The following is a 24044-nucleotide window of genomic DNA, read 5'->3' as shown; positions in this document are numbered from 1 at the left end:
AGCACCAGATCCCGTCGGATCTCAGAAGCCAAGCAGGTCTTTAGCCTGGTCAGTATGCGGACGGCGGACTGCCCGGGAATACCGGGTGTTCGTGCGGTGCGTGCGGGTACACGCACCTTTTGTAGGTGGCGGCGTCCAGCGGCGTCGACCTTGGGACACTGGGCCCAGAAGAAATGCGCTTGCCCTGGAAGCAGGCCCAGTTGTGGCCCAGGCTGTCGTGCACCCAGCCCGGGAACGTCTGGTCGCAGTAACTGATCACCTTACCCCCCGCCTGCTCATACTGCAAATGCACAAAGACACCCCGGTGGAGCATTAACAGACTGTTGGGGCCAGGGCCGTTTGCGAGTAGGCCCCGCACGGCGCACAAGAGGGTGGGTGGCCAGAAACCACGCCCGACCGCCTTGGTCTCCTCGGTGCTGATATTCACACAACAACACTTGGTAACTTATTGAAGGCTGAGTCGACCTAGACAAGGGACTCAAACTTGGGTGGCCGGGTTTGCAGCGCATTGCACTAACCACTGCGCCACTCGCTCGCACTGCACGCGCACACACACGCACGCACGTAGACGTTCGCACATGCCGGGATTCACAAACGCGCATGTCAACGAGCGAGCGTGCCAGCACAAACACGAGCAGACGTTGTCGGTTGCGCACGTGGATTTGTACTCCGTGTTGTTTGGCAGCATGTCTGGTGTTTTGCTCCATGTGCTGGGGAACGGTGACAAGATGTTAACTGCCTCGCTTGGTATACTGGGAAGTCGTGAGTTCGATCCCGATCCTATAGTTGGAGTTTGCATGTTCTCCCCGTGATCGCGTGAATTTTTCTCCGGGTCCTCAGGTTTTTCCCTCCACATTTAGAATCAACGTGCTTTTAGTGTATTTGGCTGCTATAAATGTTGCACATGATGATGAGCTACTTCGACTGGGCTATCATTTGTGATAGCCAGGGCACTTCTGAAAAAAAGAGCTAATAGCTCATAGGGCCTTTCTTACCTGGTAAAAAGAAAAATATATAGTTTGGTCTTTTTTAAGGCCTGTAGGTTGCGTCACAGTTGAGAAGAAACTTAACTCGTCGGGGGTGAACTGTGGAATGCGTCGCAGCGTTTAAAGCAGCTCACTGCCGACCGCTTCCCCACATCACACCAAACTTCCAAGACCGATTTCAGTTTCTCTAATATGCCGTGCGTGTCAAAATTAGTGGATAAAAAAAACATTTTAATACGTAAATAATGAAATTCCCTCGTGATGAGCCATTTCGTTGAGCTATGATTTGTGGCCAGATCACTTCTGAGACAGGGCTGTGTAGCTCAGCTGGCCTTACACATGGTAAAATAAAATATAGTTCAAGTTCTTGCTTCTTCAAAGAAGCTACCAGCACGAGGAGAGGAACATCGGACATTTCGACGAACATCACACGCGGCGTTCTCCATCCTTCCATTTTGCCATTGCCCTGGATCCATTGAAATTGTTAAAATTATTTAATAATGCAAAGATTTCTTGTGATAGTTTTTTTGTATTGTTCCCAACAAACGCTCCATGTAACCCGCAGCTAAGAAAATGAGCTGTAGAGCCTGAATAATGGGGGGCCATATATTAGAGGAAATCTGGCTGTTGACCTGAAATCCCATGCCCTCCAGAATAAGTGCACCCCCGCATGTATTTGTTATTTACGATGTTAGGTGCATGACTTACGTTATTTTCGAGTAATGCATCTTGAATATAGACTGTCTATTCAATCAGCAATGGTCTGCCAGCAAATCCACACTGACAAATGAGATATTGTACCTGGGCCGTACATCACAGTAAAATACTGGAAGTAAATAAGCAAGGGAATAAACGCACAGGCAAACAAATGAATAAATCGCTCATTTCCAGCGGCAGCGTGCCTCTGAAACAAAGATGAGGGCAGTTTGGTTCACAAGTCAAATGTACCAACTCTATCGGGCAACCTCCTACTCCGACAAACATTCACATTCTAATTTACAGTGCAGTATTGCATCACTTTCTACCAGCCTCGTAAATTGCCACGTGTACATGTAAATAACTCGGACGCATTGGCTGTGTAGCGCACACAGACTCTGAATATCACAGCTGTCTAACTTGACACTGCCGTATAGCAGATGCATATGTAGTGGCAGATTCATTGTATTTAACGGGTGGAGCGGTGGCAATGTTCAGTGCGCTGCACTACAAACCCTGCGACCCGAGTTGGATTCGTGGCAGTGGTCAGCGTCAGTGAACCAGTGCCGGGCCCCGTCCCGTCTGCTGACCCCCACTGAGAAGCAAGGTGAAGTATGGCCAAAGGAAACCACGTGACCAACGTTATATTACTGGCAGCCCTTTAATCTATACCAGTGGTTCTTAACCCGGGGTGCACGTACCTCTGGGGGTGAGAGACATGGCCAGATTTCTTTGGAAGCTAAATCATCGAAACACAAAGTAAGCACGGACACGTAAGTGCGACTACTTTGTTTCATTTCGATTTAAAGCTTTCGTGACTGCAGGGATTCATCTTCTTGGTTCTTTCGGTAAAGTGACGTAGAAGGGAAATAATAAAATAATAAAAATAAAACATAATAAAATAATTCTCACGACGTTTAGGCCACAACGCAAGCAGCCGTCCTCAGGTGAAGAACAGGTCTGTCGGAAAGACAGCGTCTGAATGAACACCACCAGGCTTGACAGCGTATATTTAAGCTGGGTTGTTTCATCAAACCTATGTATTTGTTAATATAAATAAAATAACAATTGAGAACCAAAAGGGTGCAAGGCTGCGGTCAAGGTTATGAACGACTGATCTATAGCATTGAATTGACAAAGGGCTGCACATTTTTGTTTATTTCTATTCGTATATATTATTCCAGGTTGTGGCGATTCGTTTTTGATTGCATCAGCTGTCTGTTTACATGAGGCGGCAAGACAACGTCACGCGGTACGCTCTTCATTCACGTCTGCAAGGCGGTGCGCCGTCTTGCGCACGATTCAATCTGTGCCTTGAAAGCCAGTGGGGGGAATGACGCGAGGCAGCTCTCGGCCCTACCAAGTGTCAGAACAATCGTGGCAACATGAGCACAGCGGAATAAAGCTTCCCCAAAAGCCACGGCACGTCCATGCGCCACGCGTAGACCTGCCGAAGGGCACTTTCGGTGCGGTGAAATGCAGGCAGCAGATGCTCTTTAAAAAATCCTCCCTGACAATTCTGGGTTGTAGCACTGTTGGGAATGGTGCAATGTAAAAAAAAAACTGCTGCACAGCTGCAGAATGTATTGAAAAATGACGGATACCAACCCCCTCTGCATGCCCTGGGAATATCGGCTTAGAAAATAACCATTTGATTCATTATTTGCAGAAGGCACGTACGACGCTTAATGCAGCTCAGCCCAGCTTTCGGAGACGTCTTGTTCTGACAGAGAGGGCTCTTCTTTTGATTGCTCAGTCATTGTCATGCATTGTCATTGATGGGTGTGTGCTCCACTAGCACATGCATAGACAAGTCAGCATCAGCCCATACTACAGATCGGGTCATGGTTTTGTTAACCTCGGTCAAAGGTCATATGTAGTTGGCAGCACATCATCAATACCGCAAGTCCCGGGTTCCTTTGAGTTGAAACAGATTCTCTCTACAAATAAATGTACTCAAGCAAGTGGTCTGCCTGCCAATACTGCCTCACACAAAGACAACAATCAAGTATGTTTGTATAAGGTGTATAAACAATGAAATAATTACTGAATCATTTCATTAAAAATACATATCTTGCAGGAGTTTGGCAATAATTGTTTACAAACCTTCACGAACCCTCCCACTCTCATAGTTCACGGCTGACCACAATGTGTGTGACATCCATTTGAATAAAGCTGCCCATTTCAATGCAGATCCAGCGAGTCAGTCAGATTACGTCCGACAAGGCCCAATGAGCTAAGAACATGTCTTTAAATGGCCGACCGCTCTTTGTTGGGTCTGGAGGTGGTGCAGGCGTTGGTGAGGCTCCTTCACCACCTCCACACCCACAGCCTCCTCCTCCTCCACCACCAGCCTCCTCCTCCTCCTACACCACCAGCCTCCTCCACCACCAGCCTCCTCCTCCTCCTCCACCAGCCTCCTCCTCCTCCACCACCAGCCTCCTCCTCCTCCACCACCAGCCTCCTCCTCCTCCTACACCAGACACCTCCTCCTCCTCCACCACCAGCCTCCTCCTCCTCCTACACAGCCACCTCCACCTCCTATCAAATCCTGGAGCGTCTCCAAGGCTGACCTTAATAGGTTTGAGCTGTCCGACCATCTGTTGCTGGATGAAGGTCGCCAGGTGCCATATCGGTCATAGGCATTGTTTAATCATTCTTCACCACGCAGGTTGGGTGAAGTGGGGTGCCAGGACCAGTTCAGATATTGCTCATCAATGATGATAGAAATGGCCTGGAATCAAACTCAGGCGACACTGGGTTGACCGCACAACGTTCTCACCACCGTGCCACCGCTCTCCCAGCATTGCAATACGAGCAAATAAATGAACGAATGAGAATACCGCAACAAGGCTTTAAAAAAAAAGAAGCTACATCAACGTGCCGCTGACAAAGAATAATTTGCCAATTTTGTTTTGTAACCGTCAGCACCTTCTTGCTCAACTGAAAGTCTAACGACACTGCGGGGACAACGCTCCTTTCAGCTGACAGCACGAATGAGCACAGAGCGACAGAGCAACACTGTGAAGCCTGACTTTGGTTAAGTTGGCACCCAAAAAAATCAGGCATATGACACCTCAAATTACAACAAGGTCTCATGACAACTTGCCACGCCGCCGGCACGTGCCCAGTCAGCGTCACGTGAACTTGAAGCCCTAATGCTTGCCCTTGTCCCAAGTCATGTGACAGGAATCACGCGTGTGTGTATATCAGGATGACAGGTAAATAAATACCTCAAAGTGCCTTGCGGTGTTGTGACTGATTGATTTGCAGTGCAAGCTTGGCTGCCCTAGACCCGTGGCGTCAAAGGCACACACCGTACAGCGCAGCATTTCTGTTTTTCTTTCATCAATTTGTTAATGATCACATCCAGTACGAAGGTACACTTAAACAGATATTGCCATTTTCTATGAACTGCTTTAATTTTGTCACGTTATCAGACAAGCGGGTATAATCGAAGTACTAAATAGAGGGGAGCACAATTGCCTCGACCTTAATGTGAAAATTTGGCTGCAATTTGATTTAACCCCTTCGTCTGCTATTGAGTGTACTCGTGGAAACTTTTGGGACACGGAGGGTTTGTCAACTACAGATCCACTTACGTAAGCAGCATTTGGGGAATGATCGTAGTCTATCCAATGATGGTTGGTGTTGTTTTCATTTACACAGCAAAGGCACTGCTAAAGTAACAGCAAGACTCGAGTCGTCATGAGGAGTAAACATCTGCAGATCAACGAGGTCATCGTTGATATTGCCAATGTGCCATTCAAGCATTCAACAAATCCAGAGGCACTGACGTTTATTTTTCTTTCAACCTGATCAATGTCACTCCTTGGTGCCAATTTGTGCTTAAATAGTATCTAAACACAACGACATTCCGAACACAGTGTAGATAAATAAGTCTAGTTTATATTACGCTGATGGGACAGCTAGGCAGTGCCAAGTACCGGTTTCTTCATCGTCATACATTTACCCTGACAACAGATGTTATCCCCTCACACAAGAGGTTGTGGGTTTAATGCCGGACCCTGTCGATGCCTGTCGTTGTATATTTGGAGCCTGCGTGTTCTCTCTCTCCCCGTGGTGGCAGCGTGGATTTTTCTCCGGCTTCCTCCGGTTTAGCCTCCTCCTCCACATCGAGAAACAACACGCGTTTAGATTATTTGGCTGCTGTTATGAATTCCCAAGTGTGATGAAGATTAAAGCCACTTCGACAAGCTATCGTGCGCGGGCAGGTCACCGCTGGAAGAAGAAAAAACGAATAGCTTAGTAGGCTTAGCCTGGTAAAATAAAATAGTTTAGTTTGTATCATAAATATTAGTTGTTGTTATTGTATTTGGCTTATTGACAGCAGCAACGGCGTATGATAGAGATATCTGGGAGAGATGGTTGATGTATTAACATAAATATTTAACGAAAATATGTGCATAAGTAAACAATGACCAACTTGGGGATGCAGATAAATAGCTGGACACAGGGTGCAGAGGCTTTTATCCAGCAGTAGACTTCCGCAGGGATATACATTATTTATTATTCATGATTTAATTATAATTAAAATACGGTGATACTCAATTGTTTGAACACATTCTAAACTGCATAACACTTGGAATCTATACAACTGGCATGAATATTAATGTATTCTAAATCGAATAAAGAAGCGTTTTAGTCGATGCATTAAATATATATCTCTGGAATAGATCCAATAACTTGCAATACGGGTTTACCACTGATATGCACAAAAAAACAGCTCACCATCAAGAAAACTGAGCCAAAAATATACACACAGCAGGCTAATGTTTTTTTAAAATAAAATTCTTTTTTTACAGAGCAGACAAAGGGCAGCCAATGCGAATGAATTACGGTTGGAGAGCTCACCTTATATGCTGGGTAACTTTAAATACTTTCAAGGAATATTGACACGTGGGCAATTTTGAATGCACAAATGTGCTATTTTTAAACAAGTACATAATGAGCGTTGCATTATTCAACAGGAAAATATAGAAGCGTTAATTAATTTAACTTGATAAATAATACAAATTCTCACGATTGTTATTTAAGGCCCTATGTCAATCCACCGCTGCGTAATTGCCTCTCCACAGCATGTTGGTCAAGACAGTTATTTGAGGATAACTTTACCATGCTGGTTTGGTGCAGCACCGGTTCAGACATCACTGGTGACTAATGTTAGCCATGGCTGGGAATCAAACTTAGGGGCCGTCCATAAATGACGTCACGCGATTTTGGACGATTTTTGACCCCCCCCCCCTCCTCTTCACACGGCGTCACAAAAAGTCAGACCCCCCTCAAATATGACGTCACAAAGCTCTGCCCCCCCCCCCCAAAAAAAAACATGCTTCAAATCGCTTTAAACTATTGTCATTGTAGTGCATATTTAATGTGGCGCTGCACTCTGATGTTGTAGGAGAAAACCTTTATTCAAAAGTCTATTTAATTAACTCGAACGTGTTGTCTATATTAATTTAAAGTTGCGCATTTTGATGTGACGTCAGATTTCTCATCCCCCCCCCCGTCACACATCGTCACAAATGTCTGACCTCCCCCCCTAGGTGCTTGACGACATTTATGGACGGCCCCTTAGGTCTCGTGAACCGCTGTCCCCTGCTCCACCACACAATGCATACTATGTTTCTCATTGTAAATATATAGATTCATAAAATAGATTTTTTTTTTAAATTACTATAATCAATTAACAGATAAGGAATTTGCTTAACCTCGCTAAAACTAAATAACGTATAATCCCATCCACCTACGAGACCTCTGGGCCAATGCTTTCCAGCAGTACGTGTTTAAACGGGCAGATTCTGTTGAAGGGGCATTTAGACGCCCACTGCTACACCACCGACAAAAGTGCTTCTCAGCCGCTACGAAAACACAGCCAAGCGGAGATATGGGTACTGTCAGCCTTCATAATTACTCTATTGTTAAACGCCCAGTGTACTCACTACACATCTCTCTTTACATCTACCGGCAGTTGCATGTGCACGTGAACTGTGTGCGGTTCGTACAAAGCGTAAAATTGCTCACTAACTGGGGCAACAAGCGCGAACCCACGGGGCGACAATAACTGCCGTTCACACAACATTGAGCTTTGCCATTCTGTGAGGGCCCATCGGTATGATCGCGCGTCCGTCCACAATGGTTTTTATCAATTAAGCCCCGATGGTCGATGTGCACCCACGAGACTTCCCCAGCAGCAAGACGTTTTTGCTGGCCGCACGTGACAACGCGCAGATGGCCACTGTCATAACCAATGCCGTGGTGGGGGGGGGTGGGTAAGCAATTTTAGTAAAACAATGAGGACAGGCTCGCGGCAGGATGAATTGCGTAAAAAAAATTGCCTTTTAAAAAGAGCGTCGGTGGGAGAGAGCTGGAATAGGCGGTGGGTAGAGGAAGGGGGAGTTCAATTAACTTATTGTGCCCACCTCAGCATGAAATTGAAAACGGTGGGGTAACAAAAAAAAAATTCACACCTAAACTGGGACGGAACACCGGCCTGCAATCGGCCAACAATATGTTGAAAAGTTTTGGGAACGGAAACCATCGCTGGAGCAATTAAAACCATTTTCTTTAAGTCAATTCTAGATTTGAAGCTTTCGTGACTGCAAGGATTCATACTCTCAGTTCTTTCGGTAAAGTCACGTAGGTAAAAAAATTAAATCAAAATTAATGAAAATATTATTAATTTTAATTTCATTTTCTTTAAGCCACTCATATAGTCAGACGTCGCCCTCACCACCCAGTTAAACTGGATTGCAATTTATAATGTTATTTAACTTTGTACAGATTTTTTTTAAGTTTTACATACCGAGCACAGATATTTCCTTCCTGTACAAAGCTCGTGCGGAGGTGCTGGATGGATTGTTGCATCGTAAGACCATGAGGGTTTGGGGGAGGCTTCGATCCAGCAGTGGATTAAACATGGCTAATTATTAGGATCGTGTTGATGATTATATAGCTGCTCACACACATTTGCGAACAACACTAAATTCAGAGAGAGTATCCGATTGGGCTTATAGCGTCCGTTTGCCCAGGCCGGTATGCTCAGGTTTAATCGCAATTACCACTAACTTAGATTTCCTCCAATAACAACGCTTTTTTCCCTCATGAACTATACAATAATAATGCATTAGGGATGTTCTTAACCTCTCAGTCAGGACCTCTCGTACAATGAACACATTTCCTAATAAAATACGTAGACTATGTTTTCAAATTCACACGTAATCACGTTTCCTTGTTATATTTTGTAAAAGTTATTCATGGCCAGGAGAAAACAAACGAGATGATGTATCATCATCCTCAACCATTGTCAATCCACTGTTGCATGATGGCTTCCGCAAGCCACCACCACCTCCTCCTCTCATGATCTGCGATAACATGATACACCTACCACCTGCACATCAACCGATTACAAGACTGTTATACCAAAATAATCCCAATACGCTGTACCGGGTGCTCATCGAGCAGACTGGCAATGATGATGATGATGATAATTGCTAAATTGGGATATGAGAATCATTCTTCAATTCACCTGGTGAGCAGTTACAACAATAACCGGTGGGTTAAAACGCCCGGATGTGTGACCAGTGTTGGAGGGTTCACAATGACAACAACATTTTTACCAGACCATTTCGTGTCCTCACCCAAAAATTAATCTAATCTCAAAAATGTATAGAGCGCCTTCACTCAAGGTGCTTGATATTAGAATAAATAATGGGTGTCAGCTTTTGTCAATCTTCTGGCTGATGAAGGCCTCCTTAGGCCCTATCCGTCGCAGGCGTCGACTGGGTGGTGATGATGACGACATCGACGTCGATTACTTCACTGGGAATTTTGCTTTGCAATTGAATGGAATTTATTAGCGAATCGTTTCTCAGCCCACGTCTCTTAGGGGCTCCCGTTCGGCGGCACGACTCACCTTGAAGAACGCGAACCACTTGTAGTTGTTGAGCTCGATCTCGAAGCCCTGGTTGTAGACGATGGTGAAGAAGCCAGGGCGTCCCAGCTCGTCCGAGGCGAGGTCGAACTTCTGCAGGTGCACCGTCACAGACTGCACCGGGGGGCCTACACAGCAGCGTGGCACGGCAGCGTGGCACAGCGCACGGGGTCAGAGGTGGCACGTGCAAAAGAGAAATCGCCGTTGTGGTGTGAGCTCGTTTCAAGAGGAGGGGCGCATTCAAAAGGTCAATATGGCATGACAATGTGGCAACGTTAAACAAGCATTATACAAACATTAAACGTGGTATGATCCCCTCTTGTCCATCCTGTGTTCTGCTCGAGCTCTCATTACCCAGTAAACATGCAACGTCGGGACAACGTTGGAATGTGTTTGAACCGTTTGCCCAACGTTCCAATTATACCGTGTACAGCAAGTATGTTTGCGAGCCCATATGTGTGTACATTTGAATGTTATCCACTCCAAATGCCTGGTGGCTCCTTCAGAAACCCTGCATTCCTTCCACGAGCAAAACACTCTTGACAAAATGGAATTGGCCAAAAGTCGCAATGTAGGAGGGCCCACTTGATAATGTCTTGAGACTCATTGAGATATTGTATTGTAAAGATGCATTACATTGTGCTTACTGTGGCATTCAGTGATTCTAGACCTCGGGAGACAGCAAGACTCCTTAATATTGCTTCACAGATCCACTTATCCTTTTACAGATTACTTAATCTGGACAGATCCGTGAGCTTTCATACCCTCCACACATATCTGGGGACTTATACTTCAGATCATGGCACCTTAATCGTCAGGAAGGGCTGCCGGATAGCGGGAGGGGAGTGCGTGGCTGGGCAAATTGCCCTTGGAAGCACACAAAATAGGGCCCCAAAATTGGCTTTTTTAAATTATCGCCCATGAATAAAGCGGGCCACAACACGTGGCATGCTGCCTGGGCCTCCAACCTCTGGGTGGCCCTGTCTGCAGTTCGCATGACCCACATTCGGGGGTCCAAGTGTGTGTGCATACCAATAATACATGATTTGTGCAGCGTGTACAACCCCAATTTTTGCGTGTAAATTTAGACGATTGATGAACGTGGAATGGTGACCTGGAGTGAGATATAAGACTTATATTTGCAAAAAATCCTGCCCAAGACCATATCGGTAATGTGAATTATTGCCGCAGTTTAATTAGGTTCCTTACACATGCAGATGAAGACGTGAGCACGATTTGTAGAGACACTGCTATCTAGCTTGTCTTTTTTAATTATCCCTTGTGCAAGGTGTAGATGAGTGTGCACATTATGACTAAATGTGAAAGTGATGTTTGGACTCATGGTTTGTTTTAACGTGGACTCAAACCTCACTGTTACATCATTCAAAGAGAGATGTAACTTGAAGTCGCTTAATTTCTCCAAGGACTATTCCAAATAATTAATTTAATACGTGATCAATTAGGAAATAAATGCAGCGTGTTCATTAGGCGCCGCGGTGGCGAGATGTTAACTACCTCGCCTGGTATACAGAAGGTGGTGGGTTCGATCCCGACCCTGACGCCTGTATATTGGGAGTTAGTATGTTCTCCCCGTGGTCGTGTGTATTTCTTTCCAGGTCCTCCGATTTGCCACTCCACATTTAGAAACATGCATTCAGAGTATGTGGCTGTTTTAAATATCTACACGATAAGCCACTTCGTTGAGCTATCATTTGTGGCCAGGTCACTTCTGAAAAATAGCTTCATAGCTCAGTGGACCTTAGCTGGTAAAAATAGTTTTAAAAAAAATAACGAAATATCTAAACGTTTATTAAATGCAACGCTGGTGAAACGGCCTTCCACAAGACGGAACTCTGGAGAGCCACGCCTCTAATTGTTTTTTTGGCCTACTCCTCCATACTGGCCAGCCGTTTTGAGACAGGTGGATGGACCGATGCTGCCGTGACCTGTAGTGATCCCATTTATACCCCTGGGTGGATCGAACGGGAGGAGGGAGGGGGGGATTGTGAAACTTGTCCCATTGTTTCAACTGCTGTGCCAGGAAATTGGGAACGCTGACCCCTGCAATGTAAATGTCAGTGTGCTCACCATCACACCCCGGTCAACGTCCCTATTAATTTAATACGAAGCAGAAGGGGAAAAAAGATAACTCGTGAGTCCGAAATCAAAACTGATTACGCAATTCAGGATTAGTTTTAAATAATAGCGATGCATTTTCTTTAACAGTGTGTGCACTCAATGGACTAATGCTTGTATTAGAGTGGCTATCTAGCACCGCTGAAATAGTGGAGCGCATTGTTTACAATCTGCACTTTCATATACCTCTTTCAAGAAAGGAATAATTAATATATTTCAGTCTCTCACCCAGCCCCAGAAAAAAAAAATATTGCTTGATGAATGGCAGCGACAGCTTACACTGGTCTGATGACGACTATTGTCCTTATATCCTTAACATGGCAAATTGATCCCTTGTGTGATATCTCTCTATAACACACCTGTTATATTCTTTCCAACCCTAGTATTATAATTTGTTTGGCATAGGATGGAAATTTAAATATAACGAACCATTGTTTTTGTCATTGTGAAACGTTTGCTAAAAATCAAACAAACCTCGTCCACTCGCACATATCAACTATTAAGCAAATGCTTTTTAAAAATAAAATATGATTGGATTAATTCCTAGCTAAATTATTTCTGAAAATATTAAACTAATTGTGTTTTAATTGCATAAGCAATATGCCACTATTGCATTACATTGTTTCAAAGGATAGTTACAAGATTTAAACACGTACAATTTGAATATTTACAAAGAGTGAATGATTACGTTCGCTTCTTAAATTTTTCGGCGCGTGATCTTTCCATTCAAATTTGCGTATTTCTGCAGATATGAGGCCTGCATGGGCGATGTCGGAATTGTCTTTAGAGCAGCACAAAAGGGAGGATTTGTTTTCAAGCATGATTCACCACCTGTGACAATGGAGCGTAGCTTAGTTTAATAGGCTCATTAGACAAGAGAGACCGTGGCTAGTTGGTCACTGTTGGATAGTTTACAAGATTTCCTGCAGACACATTAGCATATATAGCCTCGCGCTGCACTGCAGTACGTGTTTGATGTTTGCATGAAAAAGCTTCACTATGATTTTCCATATTGTTGTATAAATGATATACGGTGTTCATTATTCTAATTTAACGTTGTACATTCTGTTTAAAGGTTTTGCTATGACAGTGCATGCCGTTTCCGTATTTTCAAACATGTTCGAATAATCTTCTTGGTTCTTTCGGTAAAGTCACGTAGAAGGGAGATAATAAAATAATAAAAATAAAACATAATAAAATAAAATAATATGTATTTCTTTTCCCTTCTAAATGACTTTACCAAAATAACCAAGAAGATGAATCCCTGCAGTCACGAAAGCTATAAATCGAAAATGTTCGAATAAATGTATGCAAGTGTGTTGAACTTCTTTCGTACGAAGCCGACCGCGCTCATTGGAGGTGCGGGAGGGTGAAGGACAAGAAACTAAACACATAAAGCAAAAACGAATTGTGCTAAATAATATCACAATTGTCAAATACACCACCGTGAAACGAAATGTACATTGGTATGATTGAAAATAACAATGCACAACTTTCTGGATATGCTTAAATATGCATTTGGTTGATACGCTCTGTATAATTGTGAACGCACATAAGGCACACAGCATAAATATCCTCCTGCTTGGCCTTATAAGCTACGAATGCAAGTTATGTTCGTGAGCGCCTATTAAGGTCACCATAAGCACACGGGAAGGTAATGCAGCCAGAATTATGACCGACCACCTTTGTTTCCCAAGTGCTGATGTTCCAATTACTCATGGAATGCTGAGTATCCCGCGAGGCCAATTTCCAGCGACCACGTGCCATTGTTGCTGTACATCATAACTAGGATTAAATCTGGGTCAGTGGGCGCTTGTTACACAGTGGATAAGTCACGAAATTACTGCACCTCGCACTAAACACGCGTAACGCGAACACGCGTCCGCACCGAACAATAATAACGCGTCGCACTTAAGGATGCAAAACATACGATGTATCCATCTAACAATGCCCTCCTTCTGCTGTCAGAAAGCACTTGTGGTCGCATTAATTGTAGCGTGAGGTCACCGAGGTCACCCGAGTCGCACGCATCAAGGTGCATAAGCACTCGTGGCTAATGCAAATCGTGCGTTAGTTCTGCGGGCGAAACGTCACGCGCATTGCCTGCTCTCACCGTATTAATTTCACTGGGCGTTTGTAATCAACGTCTGCGGTATCTTTCTTTTCCATTCTTCTGTTTTTGTGAGCTATATCCCAGAAGGGATATTGCGCAGGGATATGTATATATACACCGATGTATGCACACATATAAAACAAAATCAAGGTGACACGTTGATAAGTGCGAGAACAAAAACAACCACGACAGAAACATACTCTGTAGCTGACAACATTTTGGGCAATTGTAGACACGTCAGAGTACATGTCAATTCCTCTATTTCTGCTCCCTGAAACAACAACAATAACAACAAACTAGAACAAGCCATTTGATGGTTTCTGGATAAGCCACCGCGGCGTGTGGTTTGTGAGCCAATAAGCGCCTTCTGTCAGTGATGTCTCACCCATCCTGGAGCAGTCGATGCTACTGTTCTGTCCTCCCTTCCCCACCTGGAGAACCCAGGTTCCCAGGAGGTCTCCGTACGAACAATTGGCCGGCGTGTCAGCCCAGCTCTCTCCAAGTGCACCCAAAAGCACCAGCACCACCACCACCACTGCCGAGGCCAGAGGCCTGCCCTTGCGGTGACCCATCGCGAGAATACGTATCGCTTGGCAACCCACGACCAGTGAGACTTGGGACGACTGAGCGGAGAACGCAGAGTTTAAATAGCCCCCCCCCACCACCACTCCCCCGCCCCTCCGCCGCCGATCTCCGTTGTCCTTAGCCGGCACTTTTCGTGAGGTTCCGGCCGCTGCTTGGGGTGACGGGGACCGCAAATCGCTCCGCTTTAATTGACTGCGTGCGAGAGATGCCCTCGGTTTAGTGCCGGTTCAAAGGCCATTTGGCACGGTGGATTGCAGGCACATGTTGAATGCGTCATCGGTTTATTTTTCTCCCTTTTTTCCCTTTTTCTTTTACGAGTAACGCATTAACTACGAGAGGCTCACGAGTTTCGGTCGTAAATTGTACACGGAGGCAACGCTTGCCATTAACGGCATACGTGGAATCCATAGATGCCGCATTCGTGTCGATCCACTGCTGGATGAGGGCCTTCCCACGCTGACCATACTTCACCAAGCTAGTTCGTGTGTGTTGGTGAAAGTGAGAAACGGACATAGTGAAGCGTAGCTTGGCACGACAGTGGATGCTGCTTCACTGTCCCCGGCCACACGGTATCCCACAACGCCCGCGTTTATGTTACCAGGCTCAACGAGCTGTTTATCTTCTACAGCTTTGTGATGACACCCGCGCATATTCCAGGCGATGTGGTTTTGCGTGGAATCCTGCTTATCCAAAAAGCATCTCCACCAGATGGAGTGATGTCACGTTACCCAGCAAACAAGGAACGTTGTGCCAACGTTCGCCCAACGTTGCTCCCACGTTGCATGTTTACTGGTTACTTCAAGTTAATGTATTAGGTATAGCCCTGTGAGCCATTCGGCTCTTGAATCGGGTGCAACCGCAACAAACAAAAACATGAACAAAAAACATCTTAAAGCGAATATGTGACTGAGTGCAAACAGAAAATCCAAGAAAAGACAGCAAAATATTGCAGAAAAAACACCGTACACCAACGCTGTGTGCAAAAATCCCAGTGGGATGCAAGTCAAACAACCAACAACAACAACCACAAGACAACTTAGATTAAGGCCATCAGTCTAACTCTGTACTACAACAAACAAACATGGCTACTTAGCACACTTTGCTCTGAATTGTGTGATCTGGGCTTCATTCCCGGCCATGGCTAATGTTGTATCAGCGGCGAGTGCTATCTGAAAGGATTCGAGGTGACCATTCACCACCTCGTACTGAAAGCGTGGAATGAAAGTGTGGTCAAGCATGTTGCATGATTTACAGCATGGGGAAGCCTTCATCCAGCAGTGGATTGACACTAGGGTCTAGGTTATAATTATGAATACCAAACTCTAGACTTATAGACTTAATTTTGCGCAGTAGGCGTAAGTCATACATTTTAACTTTGTTTTTATGAAAGCCAAATTACAACATAACGATCCGTGTAGCTTTTCATTGCCAATGTTACATTTTACCTTTTATTCAATAAATATATAACATCCGTTATGATTTAGTGAATAACATCCGTTATAATGATTACTTCTACCATGAGAATAGGTTTTCCCCTTTTTTCTGGCAACAAAACAGGTGTTAAGATGTTAAAACACCAAACTGAAACGTTTTACAAGGAATCGTGTCTGCATTAACCACAATACTTGTGGTCAAAATGCAAACAAAAAACATACTCTGATAATATTTGCATTGTCGTTGAAACTGATAGGTCCACACCAGAGACAGCTTTCTTTTGAGCCGAGTCTTAAAACGGTGTTAGACCAGAGGACGCCAAAAGGCTTCTACCATATTAAGTATTATCACTGCTACTCCTTATATACTGCCGGTGTACTAATACAATATCAGGCATTTATGTGCATATGCCAAATCAGAATCATAGAATAATGTCCAAGTTTAATACGAGAATAATATACCAGTGTAAAATATTACAAAATACATTTTCCTTCTCATGATTTTCATAGCACTCCAACCAGAACCCTTTGCAGTGTTTGAACCAATGAAGTGAAACTCTACTCAGGCAATCTCTCACCACCGGTCGTGTCACACTGTCAACGTCTTTATCATGTTCTCAGTTCTAAACAAATACATGGCAGTGTGTGCTGTCGGCGACAATAACGAGGATTCAGAAAAGCAAGTCAGATGCATACCTCTCTCTAGAAGTCTGCATGGCATGCAGTGCAGACTGCACTCCACTGAACCCTACTGCATGTCCACCCTCGCTTTAATAAACACACGGGACCTGTGCCTGTGTGTGCGCGGAATCTCTTTTCACACCACACGTAGCTGCTCGTGCTCATCGGATGTGCGGGGGACGGACAGCGAGGCAAAGTGCGTGCCACCAACGTCCGCGCTTCCATTATGAAGTTACTATCTGTCACTTCCTCTGACCTCCTGCTACAATCAGGGGCATTCACGGTCTCGTGCCTTCCATCCCCAAACTCAATTACCCCGCATGTCCCCACAATGCAGCCCGATACGTCTTGCAGGTACGCGTGCTCACGCTCGGTTGATGATGTTGGTGGCTTAACCCTCTCTCTGCCGCCTGGCCACGCGGTGACTTTGCCTCGAGCCGCCCGGGGTAGTGCCAAGAGGAGTGTCTCATTGATTTGCTTGCTGTGCTATTAGGAAAGAGATGTCGATGATGGGAAACAATCAAACGTTTCTGTTGTTGTACTTTAATACAATTACATGGATGCTGCTGCAGTTGTAATGGTTAACACACTTATCTTGCAATCCAGAGGTCTCCGGTTCAATTCAATCTCCCCCTGCACGAGAGTTTAAACTATTAAATCCCCCCCCCCTTAGCTTCTGTCCACCCAGCAGCATAATTGGGAGCACCGCAAGTCGTCGTCGAACGGCAGGTCGAGTGCGCGCGGCAGGGTAAAGTGTGGGCACTGCCACACTCGCTGCTCCACGTGGGAGCGTCGACCAGACGCTCGTGATGGGAGAGCTCTCCAGAGCTACCTCGGTATCGCTTTAGGTGCCGGAGTGGGGAATCCTTCCTCAAGCATTAAGCCAATCAGTTGGCGACGCTGCATCGGCAGCGGTGCACGGGCACGAAAAGAAAAACGTTAAACTCAAAAGCTTGGTCAGTAAAGCTGCCCTAGAGGGAAAGGCGAGATAATGGTTGGCATTTGAGAAAACGACCCTTCTTCATAGCAGACAAATTGTCAGGCCTACACTATGGGGCCTGGTGAGAATTAAAAACATGTTTCCCGATGAACAAATGAACCTTATGGCGGGACCCCGGGGTCCCATAAGCCCCCGGGGTCCCATAAGCCCCCGGCTCTCGTATCAACTGCGTTGCGACGTCATTTTATTGTCTGTTGAAGGCGAACGATACGGCGATCTATACCAATCGACGAGCTCTACACGATGCGCTAATGAAAGTTTTGTTTAGGACTACGGCAATTTTGGCAACGACGGGTGCTGGGTGAAGAACGAGAGGATTGATTTCTGGTGGGTCGCGGCGTTTATGTGCGCGGTGGGATGGAGCCGCCAAAAATAAATTGACTAATTACGATTTTGACTTCCGTTTATTCGGGACCCCGGGGTCTCGCCACAAGGTTCAATTTCTAAATTGTCACGAGAATAGTTACCTATTGCACGTGTGCGGGCATGCATTCCACCACGCGCATATTCAGAGGGTAACATTCACAAACCCCAAGTACGTTTGTGAGCTATTAATAAATTGGGCCCATTATGTGTGTGATTGGGTCACAGGTGATGTGCGTGTCCTGGATATGACACCAAAGCAACGCAAGTGCGCGCATTGAAGAAGCCACTCCGTAGGCTTCTCCAATGCACGAAAACATCCCTCGACTCCGTTGTGTTGGCTTCAGGATACAGATTAGATCTGAAGGGAATACAAGAGCCACACTGCCGCGTCGTAATTAAATTCTGCCCAACCATTCTGGCGAAGTGCGGGGCGAGGAAGCCGAGCATGAGGCACGGGTGTGGGGGGTGGTTGCCGAGATTCCTGACGCTGTATTTACATTAACATTTTAATCCCAGGGCAACTCCGGCACCCAAAGCGATACCGCAAGCATTGCAGACGATGCTTTACCGGTTGCTCGTTCAGCTGAACTCCCGCGCATGATTTATTACGGCTCTTTTAGGATGTTTTAATTCTAGATTTGAAGCTTTCGTGACTGCAAGGATTCATACTCTTAGTTTTTCCGGTAAAGTCACGTAGGTAAAAAATGAAATTAAAATTAATAAAAAAATAAAATAATAAAATCACGACGTTTCGGAGGCAACACAAGTCTCCGTCATCAGGTGGGACCGTCACAGCCAGATTTGCTGTATCAAGTGGATGTCTCAAAATAAAGGGGGGGGGGGGGTGGGGCAAGAGCCAGCCCAGGAGGGACGACTGATTTATTATGAAGTCACGATCCGTTTCGTCTTCGTTTGTTTGGAGTTTGAGAAAAACCGCCCAATCCATCGCCCTCGTTGTTTTCCGTGCAGGCCAAACAAGAGCACAGACACATTGCAGTGCAAGGCTCTCTTTTTTATGCAAGTAGAGAAACGCAGACTTTAACAACTCTGGCACCCCCCCCCCTCAGCCAGTCTACATAACAAAGGCCTTTGTTATGTAGACTAGCCGTAGCTTCAGCCACACCAACCTTACCATAATAAAAAAAAATCCTATCCAGGGGCCTGCCTTGGCTCCTCCCCCCTCAACCAGTATATTTACGGGGTCGGATTTCTTGGAATTTCTCATTTACTTGATACAGCAAGCGTGCTGTGACGGTTCCACCTGAAGACGGAAGCGTGTGTTGCCTCCGAAACGTCGTGATTTTTTATTTTATTTTTTATTTTACTTTTATTAATTTTAATTTTTTACCTACGTGACTTTACCGAAAAAACCCAAGAATACATTCGATGATTATGGTGCTACATGCATGCTTACAGGTGCAGCAGCCCCTTTGTCAGCTCACTGTTGGATGAAGCCCTCCCTTGCGCCTTTCCTCGTTTTTGGGATTGTTCAACCACACTCCACCACGCTTGTCAACGCAGGTTGGTGAACGGATTGCCTAGGACTCTGACAAATCGCTCGCCAGTGCTGTTAGTTATAGCTGGCAATCAAATTCACGTTTCAGAGTTCACAGCGTATTGCGTCAACCACCGCGCCAAGACTGATCCGTCCCTTTTGCAACACGCATGTTGTTTATTTATCACCAGCTTAGAGCCCATTGCAACGGGACACCTGGGATTAAACAAGTAGAATGCACGAAGCGTTAAATTGCATAGGTTATAATCACCCCCTCCCATATCGATGATTTCATCCGCTCAGCTCAACTCCTGGCTATTTAGCTCGTTAGCTCTTTGGTTTAGTGACATAATACGAACTATAATAACACTAACAATATTTATTTAACCCGGATAACCCCTTCAGATTCAACTCTCCTTCCCAAGGGAGTTGTGGCATGGTCGTAGCAATACATTTTACAAAATCATCAAATATGACAAATTAATATGAAACACCACAATGATATATGCCATTTTTAAATTTAACGGTGCAGTCCTGCAATTGCTAACTCACGTGCCGGTGGAGCTTAAGACAACCTTTTAAATGCAATCATACACACTGCAATGATGTCCTCTAAAAGGACAATGAAATGTCAACACGGTTCACTATAATAGGTTGTATCTGGCAGGTAAGTACATTGGAAGAGATGTTATATGCAGCAATAACTGCAGATAACAGTTAAACTGCGTAAGTTTGGCAAATCACTTTGGATGTCTCTTATACCCTCTGTTCACTTGTTTGTGTTTGTTTTTAGAATTTAGATTAGGTTGAAATTGATTGCAATGTAAACAACTTTGCAAAGTAATTATCTCCATGAATAATAAACGATGGCGATAATGACAAAACAAATGATGAGGAATACGCTGCAGAGAGAAACACCTTTTACAAAGTTATCGACTCATGTTCAGAACCGTGAAATAAATAAACAGAAACTCAACATTTGTGCATTGAAAATACAATAGTCTTAGAAAACAGTTGCAGTCAAATTGTCCGATTGACGGATCCAAAAGCTGACCACCGTGTCTGTATTTATATAATAACTACAAAGTCGCTCAAATTGAAAAGCGACACGTGTAGTGAGCAGTATCCATTCACCCATGAAAGCTTGGCTACCTTGTGGACTAATTCCGACCGGTGCAATTATCCTTCACATCACACCAGGAGGAATCTAGTTATAACTATGTATATTATTTAAACTGTATTTTTGTATATAGTTTAAAATCAGCCTCAGCAGTTCTCCTGATGTATTTGTCTCACCTGATGACGATTGCTTGTGTTGCAATCGAAACGTCGATTTCTATTATTTATTTTCTTTTCTTTCTACGTGACTTTACTGAAAGAACCAAAGAGTGTTGCACAGTAAGTGCAGCACTAGCATCGTGAACGTGCGTTATTACCTCTGACTAGATCTGCATTTTAATGGATTTTCATTTCACCTGTTGGGATGCAAATTCTGCTTGAAAGTATGAGGCTGATGAATGAACATGGGGAAATAAACGGTTATTTAACTCGCCGAGCTCAATATTGTCGAAATTTCACACCTTAGTATGCCACAACAATTCATATCTTCTGATCAACAAATACACTGGACGATCCATGTGTATACCCCAGTAATCAAAGGCCGTGTGTACGTGACAAAAACCGTGACATACCGGTGGCCTCGGTTTACCCGTCATTGAATGTTGCAAGCAAATCAGACAGGCCATGTTGGACGAAGTGTAGTAGGAGAGTGTTACGGGATTTAATAAGCGTACTAATATTGGTGGGAGACATGCAGAGGCTTTGAATTAATGTCTTGTTTTCTTTATAATGTTACCATTATGTCTGTACCTGTTAATGGATTGCCATGTATAAGCAATGTGTAATGTTAACGCGTCGGCATATTTTATATTTTAAATGACAACTGTTCACCCAAGAAATCCACATTGAGTCTGAATAACAAGGCCCCACATTGCAATGTTTGGCAAATTCTTCAATGAGGGTTAGGCATATGGGAAAATAAACGAAAAATAAAATGTGTTTATTTTACCAGGTAAGTCCCACCGAGCTGTATAGCTCTTTTTCAGCAGCGACTTGGTCACAAATGATATCTCAACGAAGTAGCTTATCACGTGGAAATTTGTAGCAGCTAAATCCTCTCAGCGCACGTTGATTCTAAATGTGTTGGGGGAAAACCGGAGGACTCGGAGAAAAATCTACACGGCCATGGCGAGAACATGCAAACCACAAATATACAACAGGCATCATGGTCGGGATCGAACCCACGACAACCTTCTGCATACCTGGCGAGGTAGTTAACATCTCCCCACCGTGGTGAGAACCTAGTGAAAACGCACGCACACAACGGGGTGACACTCGGCACTGCCATCTCCAGGTCACATTGCAGTCCCACACCTACAACACGTGACAAGCCACGGCAGTCGCCCCTTTAAGTACTAACCAGGCGAAAACCCTGCTTAGCTTCCAATATCTGATGAGATTGGGCAACTTTAAAGCCAGTTGGTTGTAGAAAAGTGAAAAGTAATAGGATGTGCGAAAGGGCGTGTAACTATATTAAGCGGCGAAGCTTCATCTCTGAAACGTATGAATTGAGAAACTATCATTACTGTTACAATACTGCAGAGGTGGGACAAAGTCATTGTTATGCAAGTCCAAGTCGAGTCGCAAGTCATCAAATTCATGACTCGAGTCTGACTCGAGTCCAAGTCACATGACTCGAGTCCACACCTCTGCAATACTGTATATTGCAACGTAATAATATCATTGCAAAAATAGGATAATTAGCTGCCGGTGGATGTGGGGCAGCGATTACGAACCTGTCGGTATCAATTTGATTCCCGGCCAGGGTAAACATCACGGCCCCACATTGCAACCTGAAATGATCAACTTGCTAAAGTGATAGTAAAACAACCTCCATGACTCGCACAGCATGGCTAGGCCTTTATCCAGCAATGCATGTACAAGGTTCTGTAAATATGTATTATTCCTAACTACTGTATTGGCATTTTATACAAAATAAATTAATCCAGGAAAGCTCTGAAGGATTTCCATAATCCATTTTGAGACTCCACAGGGCTTCATTGGGTTTACCCCAAATACTATAATTGCGCTATATTCCGTGTGAGATGCATTAATTGTTTTTTTGTAACTAGAATTCCATCAGGGACTGCTACATTCCCCGGAATAACACAAAGGCAGGTCCCAGTGTTCAGCTGGGACCAGCATCAGCATGACAACTTTTGAACAGGGAGAGAAAGAGACAGAGGGATAGATACAAACTTAATTCAAGGTTAAAACAGGTTTCTGCACAATGACAGGGCATGGGTAAGGAATGGAGTTAGAATGAAACTAAAATTACTTGGCTGAAGCGTTAAATGACCATATAGAGGCACGGTCCTTTTGGCAGACAGAGAGAGAGATAAATATATCGCTTTCACGTAAGTGTAGGGGTGTCAGGGGAAGGATTCCCACCAATAGGAGGGTTAGTGGGAGGGGTGATCGAGGAGATATAAGGGGAGAACGGGCAGGAAGAGGGGGCCTTTGGCGGGAACGAGATTGGGACGGCTGGGGACAGGTGTGGATGGGAGAAAAGCATAAAAAGACGAAACCCCTGCAATCTTGTGTCGGCTCTCCTTTACATAAGTATTCTGTAAATGGTGAACACAAGAGCAGCTTTGTGTCAATTGCCGTTGAGATATGTTGCTGTCTTTTCTTGGATTTTGTTTGCACTCAGTCACATATTCACTTTAAGATGTTTTTTTGTTCATGTTTTTGTTTTTTGTTTGTTGCGGTTGCACCCGATTCAAGAGCCGAATGGCTTACAGGGCTATACCTAATAACTGAACTTGAACTTGAGAGACGCGAGTGGATTCGTCGTGGCGAGAGCTCGCAGTGCCCCCACATTGCCTGTTGGGGGCGCATTCCGTTCTGCGAGTGTCGCGGACTCTGTTCGTATTCCCAGCGCAGCGCCGGTGGTGACGGAACCTCACGAGACATGACGCAAACGATGATTTATGGCTCTCTCCTCGCTCAAATTAAAGCTCCCAGATTTCCAGCGATGGTATAAATCGGTGCTCGTTATTTGTGACCGCAGACAGAATTCGGCGCGGGCGCAACCGACAGAACTCGGTACCGCTGGGGGTGGCAAATATTTAGCGATACCAGATTCTGAATGCAGATGATAAAATTGGCTTACGCGATAGATATAACTAAAACTAATTTATTATTTTGTGAGGCTGAGTTGGTCGCGGTGCACTAGCACTATTAACATGTTTCATAGAGACGTGAAACACATTGTCCTGCGGAGGGAGTCTGTAGGAACGGTGGGTTGCTCGGTCAATGGCCAGGGTCAACGGCGGAGTGGTGTATTCCGCAAATATGCCCGACTGTGAGGGCGGACACAAGCCGGCGTGAGTAGGTTAAACGTTGAGTTTTATAAGGGCACCACGGGGTGACCAGCCCCTCCCCACCCAGCCCCACCCCTCCCACTCCCCACGCAGCCCCTCCCCACCCTCCCCACCCAGCCCCTCCTTCCCCACCCAGCCCCTCCCTGCACGACGG

The 24044-nt window shown here is 45.0% G+C and overlaps 1 protein-coding gene across 1 annotated transcript in view; it reads right to left on the bottom strand.

The window, feature by feature from the left end:
• The window catches only part of LOC144730026 (dipeptidyl peptidase 1-like), a 29727-nt gene extending 15203 nt beyond the window's left edge, over positions 1 to 14524 (bottom strand). The window contains exons 1-3 of the mRNA XM_078610491.1: positions 14271 to 14524; positions 9619 to 9764; positions 117 to 280 (exon numbers count right to left, since the gene is read on the bottom strand). Of these exons, the coding sequence (XP_078466617.1) occupies positions 117 to 280; positions 9619 to 9764; positions 14271 to 14457 (497 nt within the window). The 5' untranslated portion in view covers positions 14458 to 14524. The remainder of the gene's footprint in view (positions 1 to 116; positions 281 to 9618; positions 9765 to 14270) is intronic.
• Positions 14525 to 24044: the final 9520 nt, after the last annotated feature.

The sequence above is a fragment of the Lampetra planeri genome, chromosome 34, assembly GCF_965212315.1.
Source record: "Lampetra planeri chromosome 34, kcLamPlan1.2.h2, whole genome shotgun sequence".
Taxonomy (NCBI): Eukaryota; Metazoa; Chordata; class Hyperoartia; order Petromyzontiformes; family Petromyzontidae; genus Lampetra; species Lampetra planeri.
The sequence above is the reverse complement of the archived record's forward strand: the minus strand, read 5'-3'. Positions and strand labels throughout refer to the sequence as shown.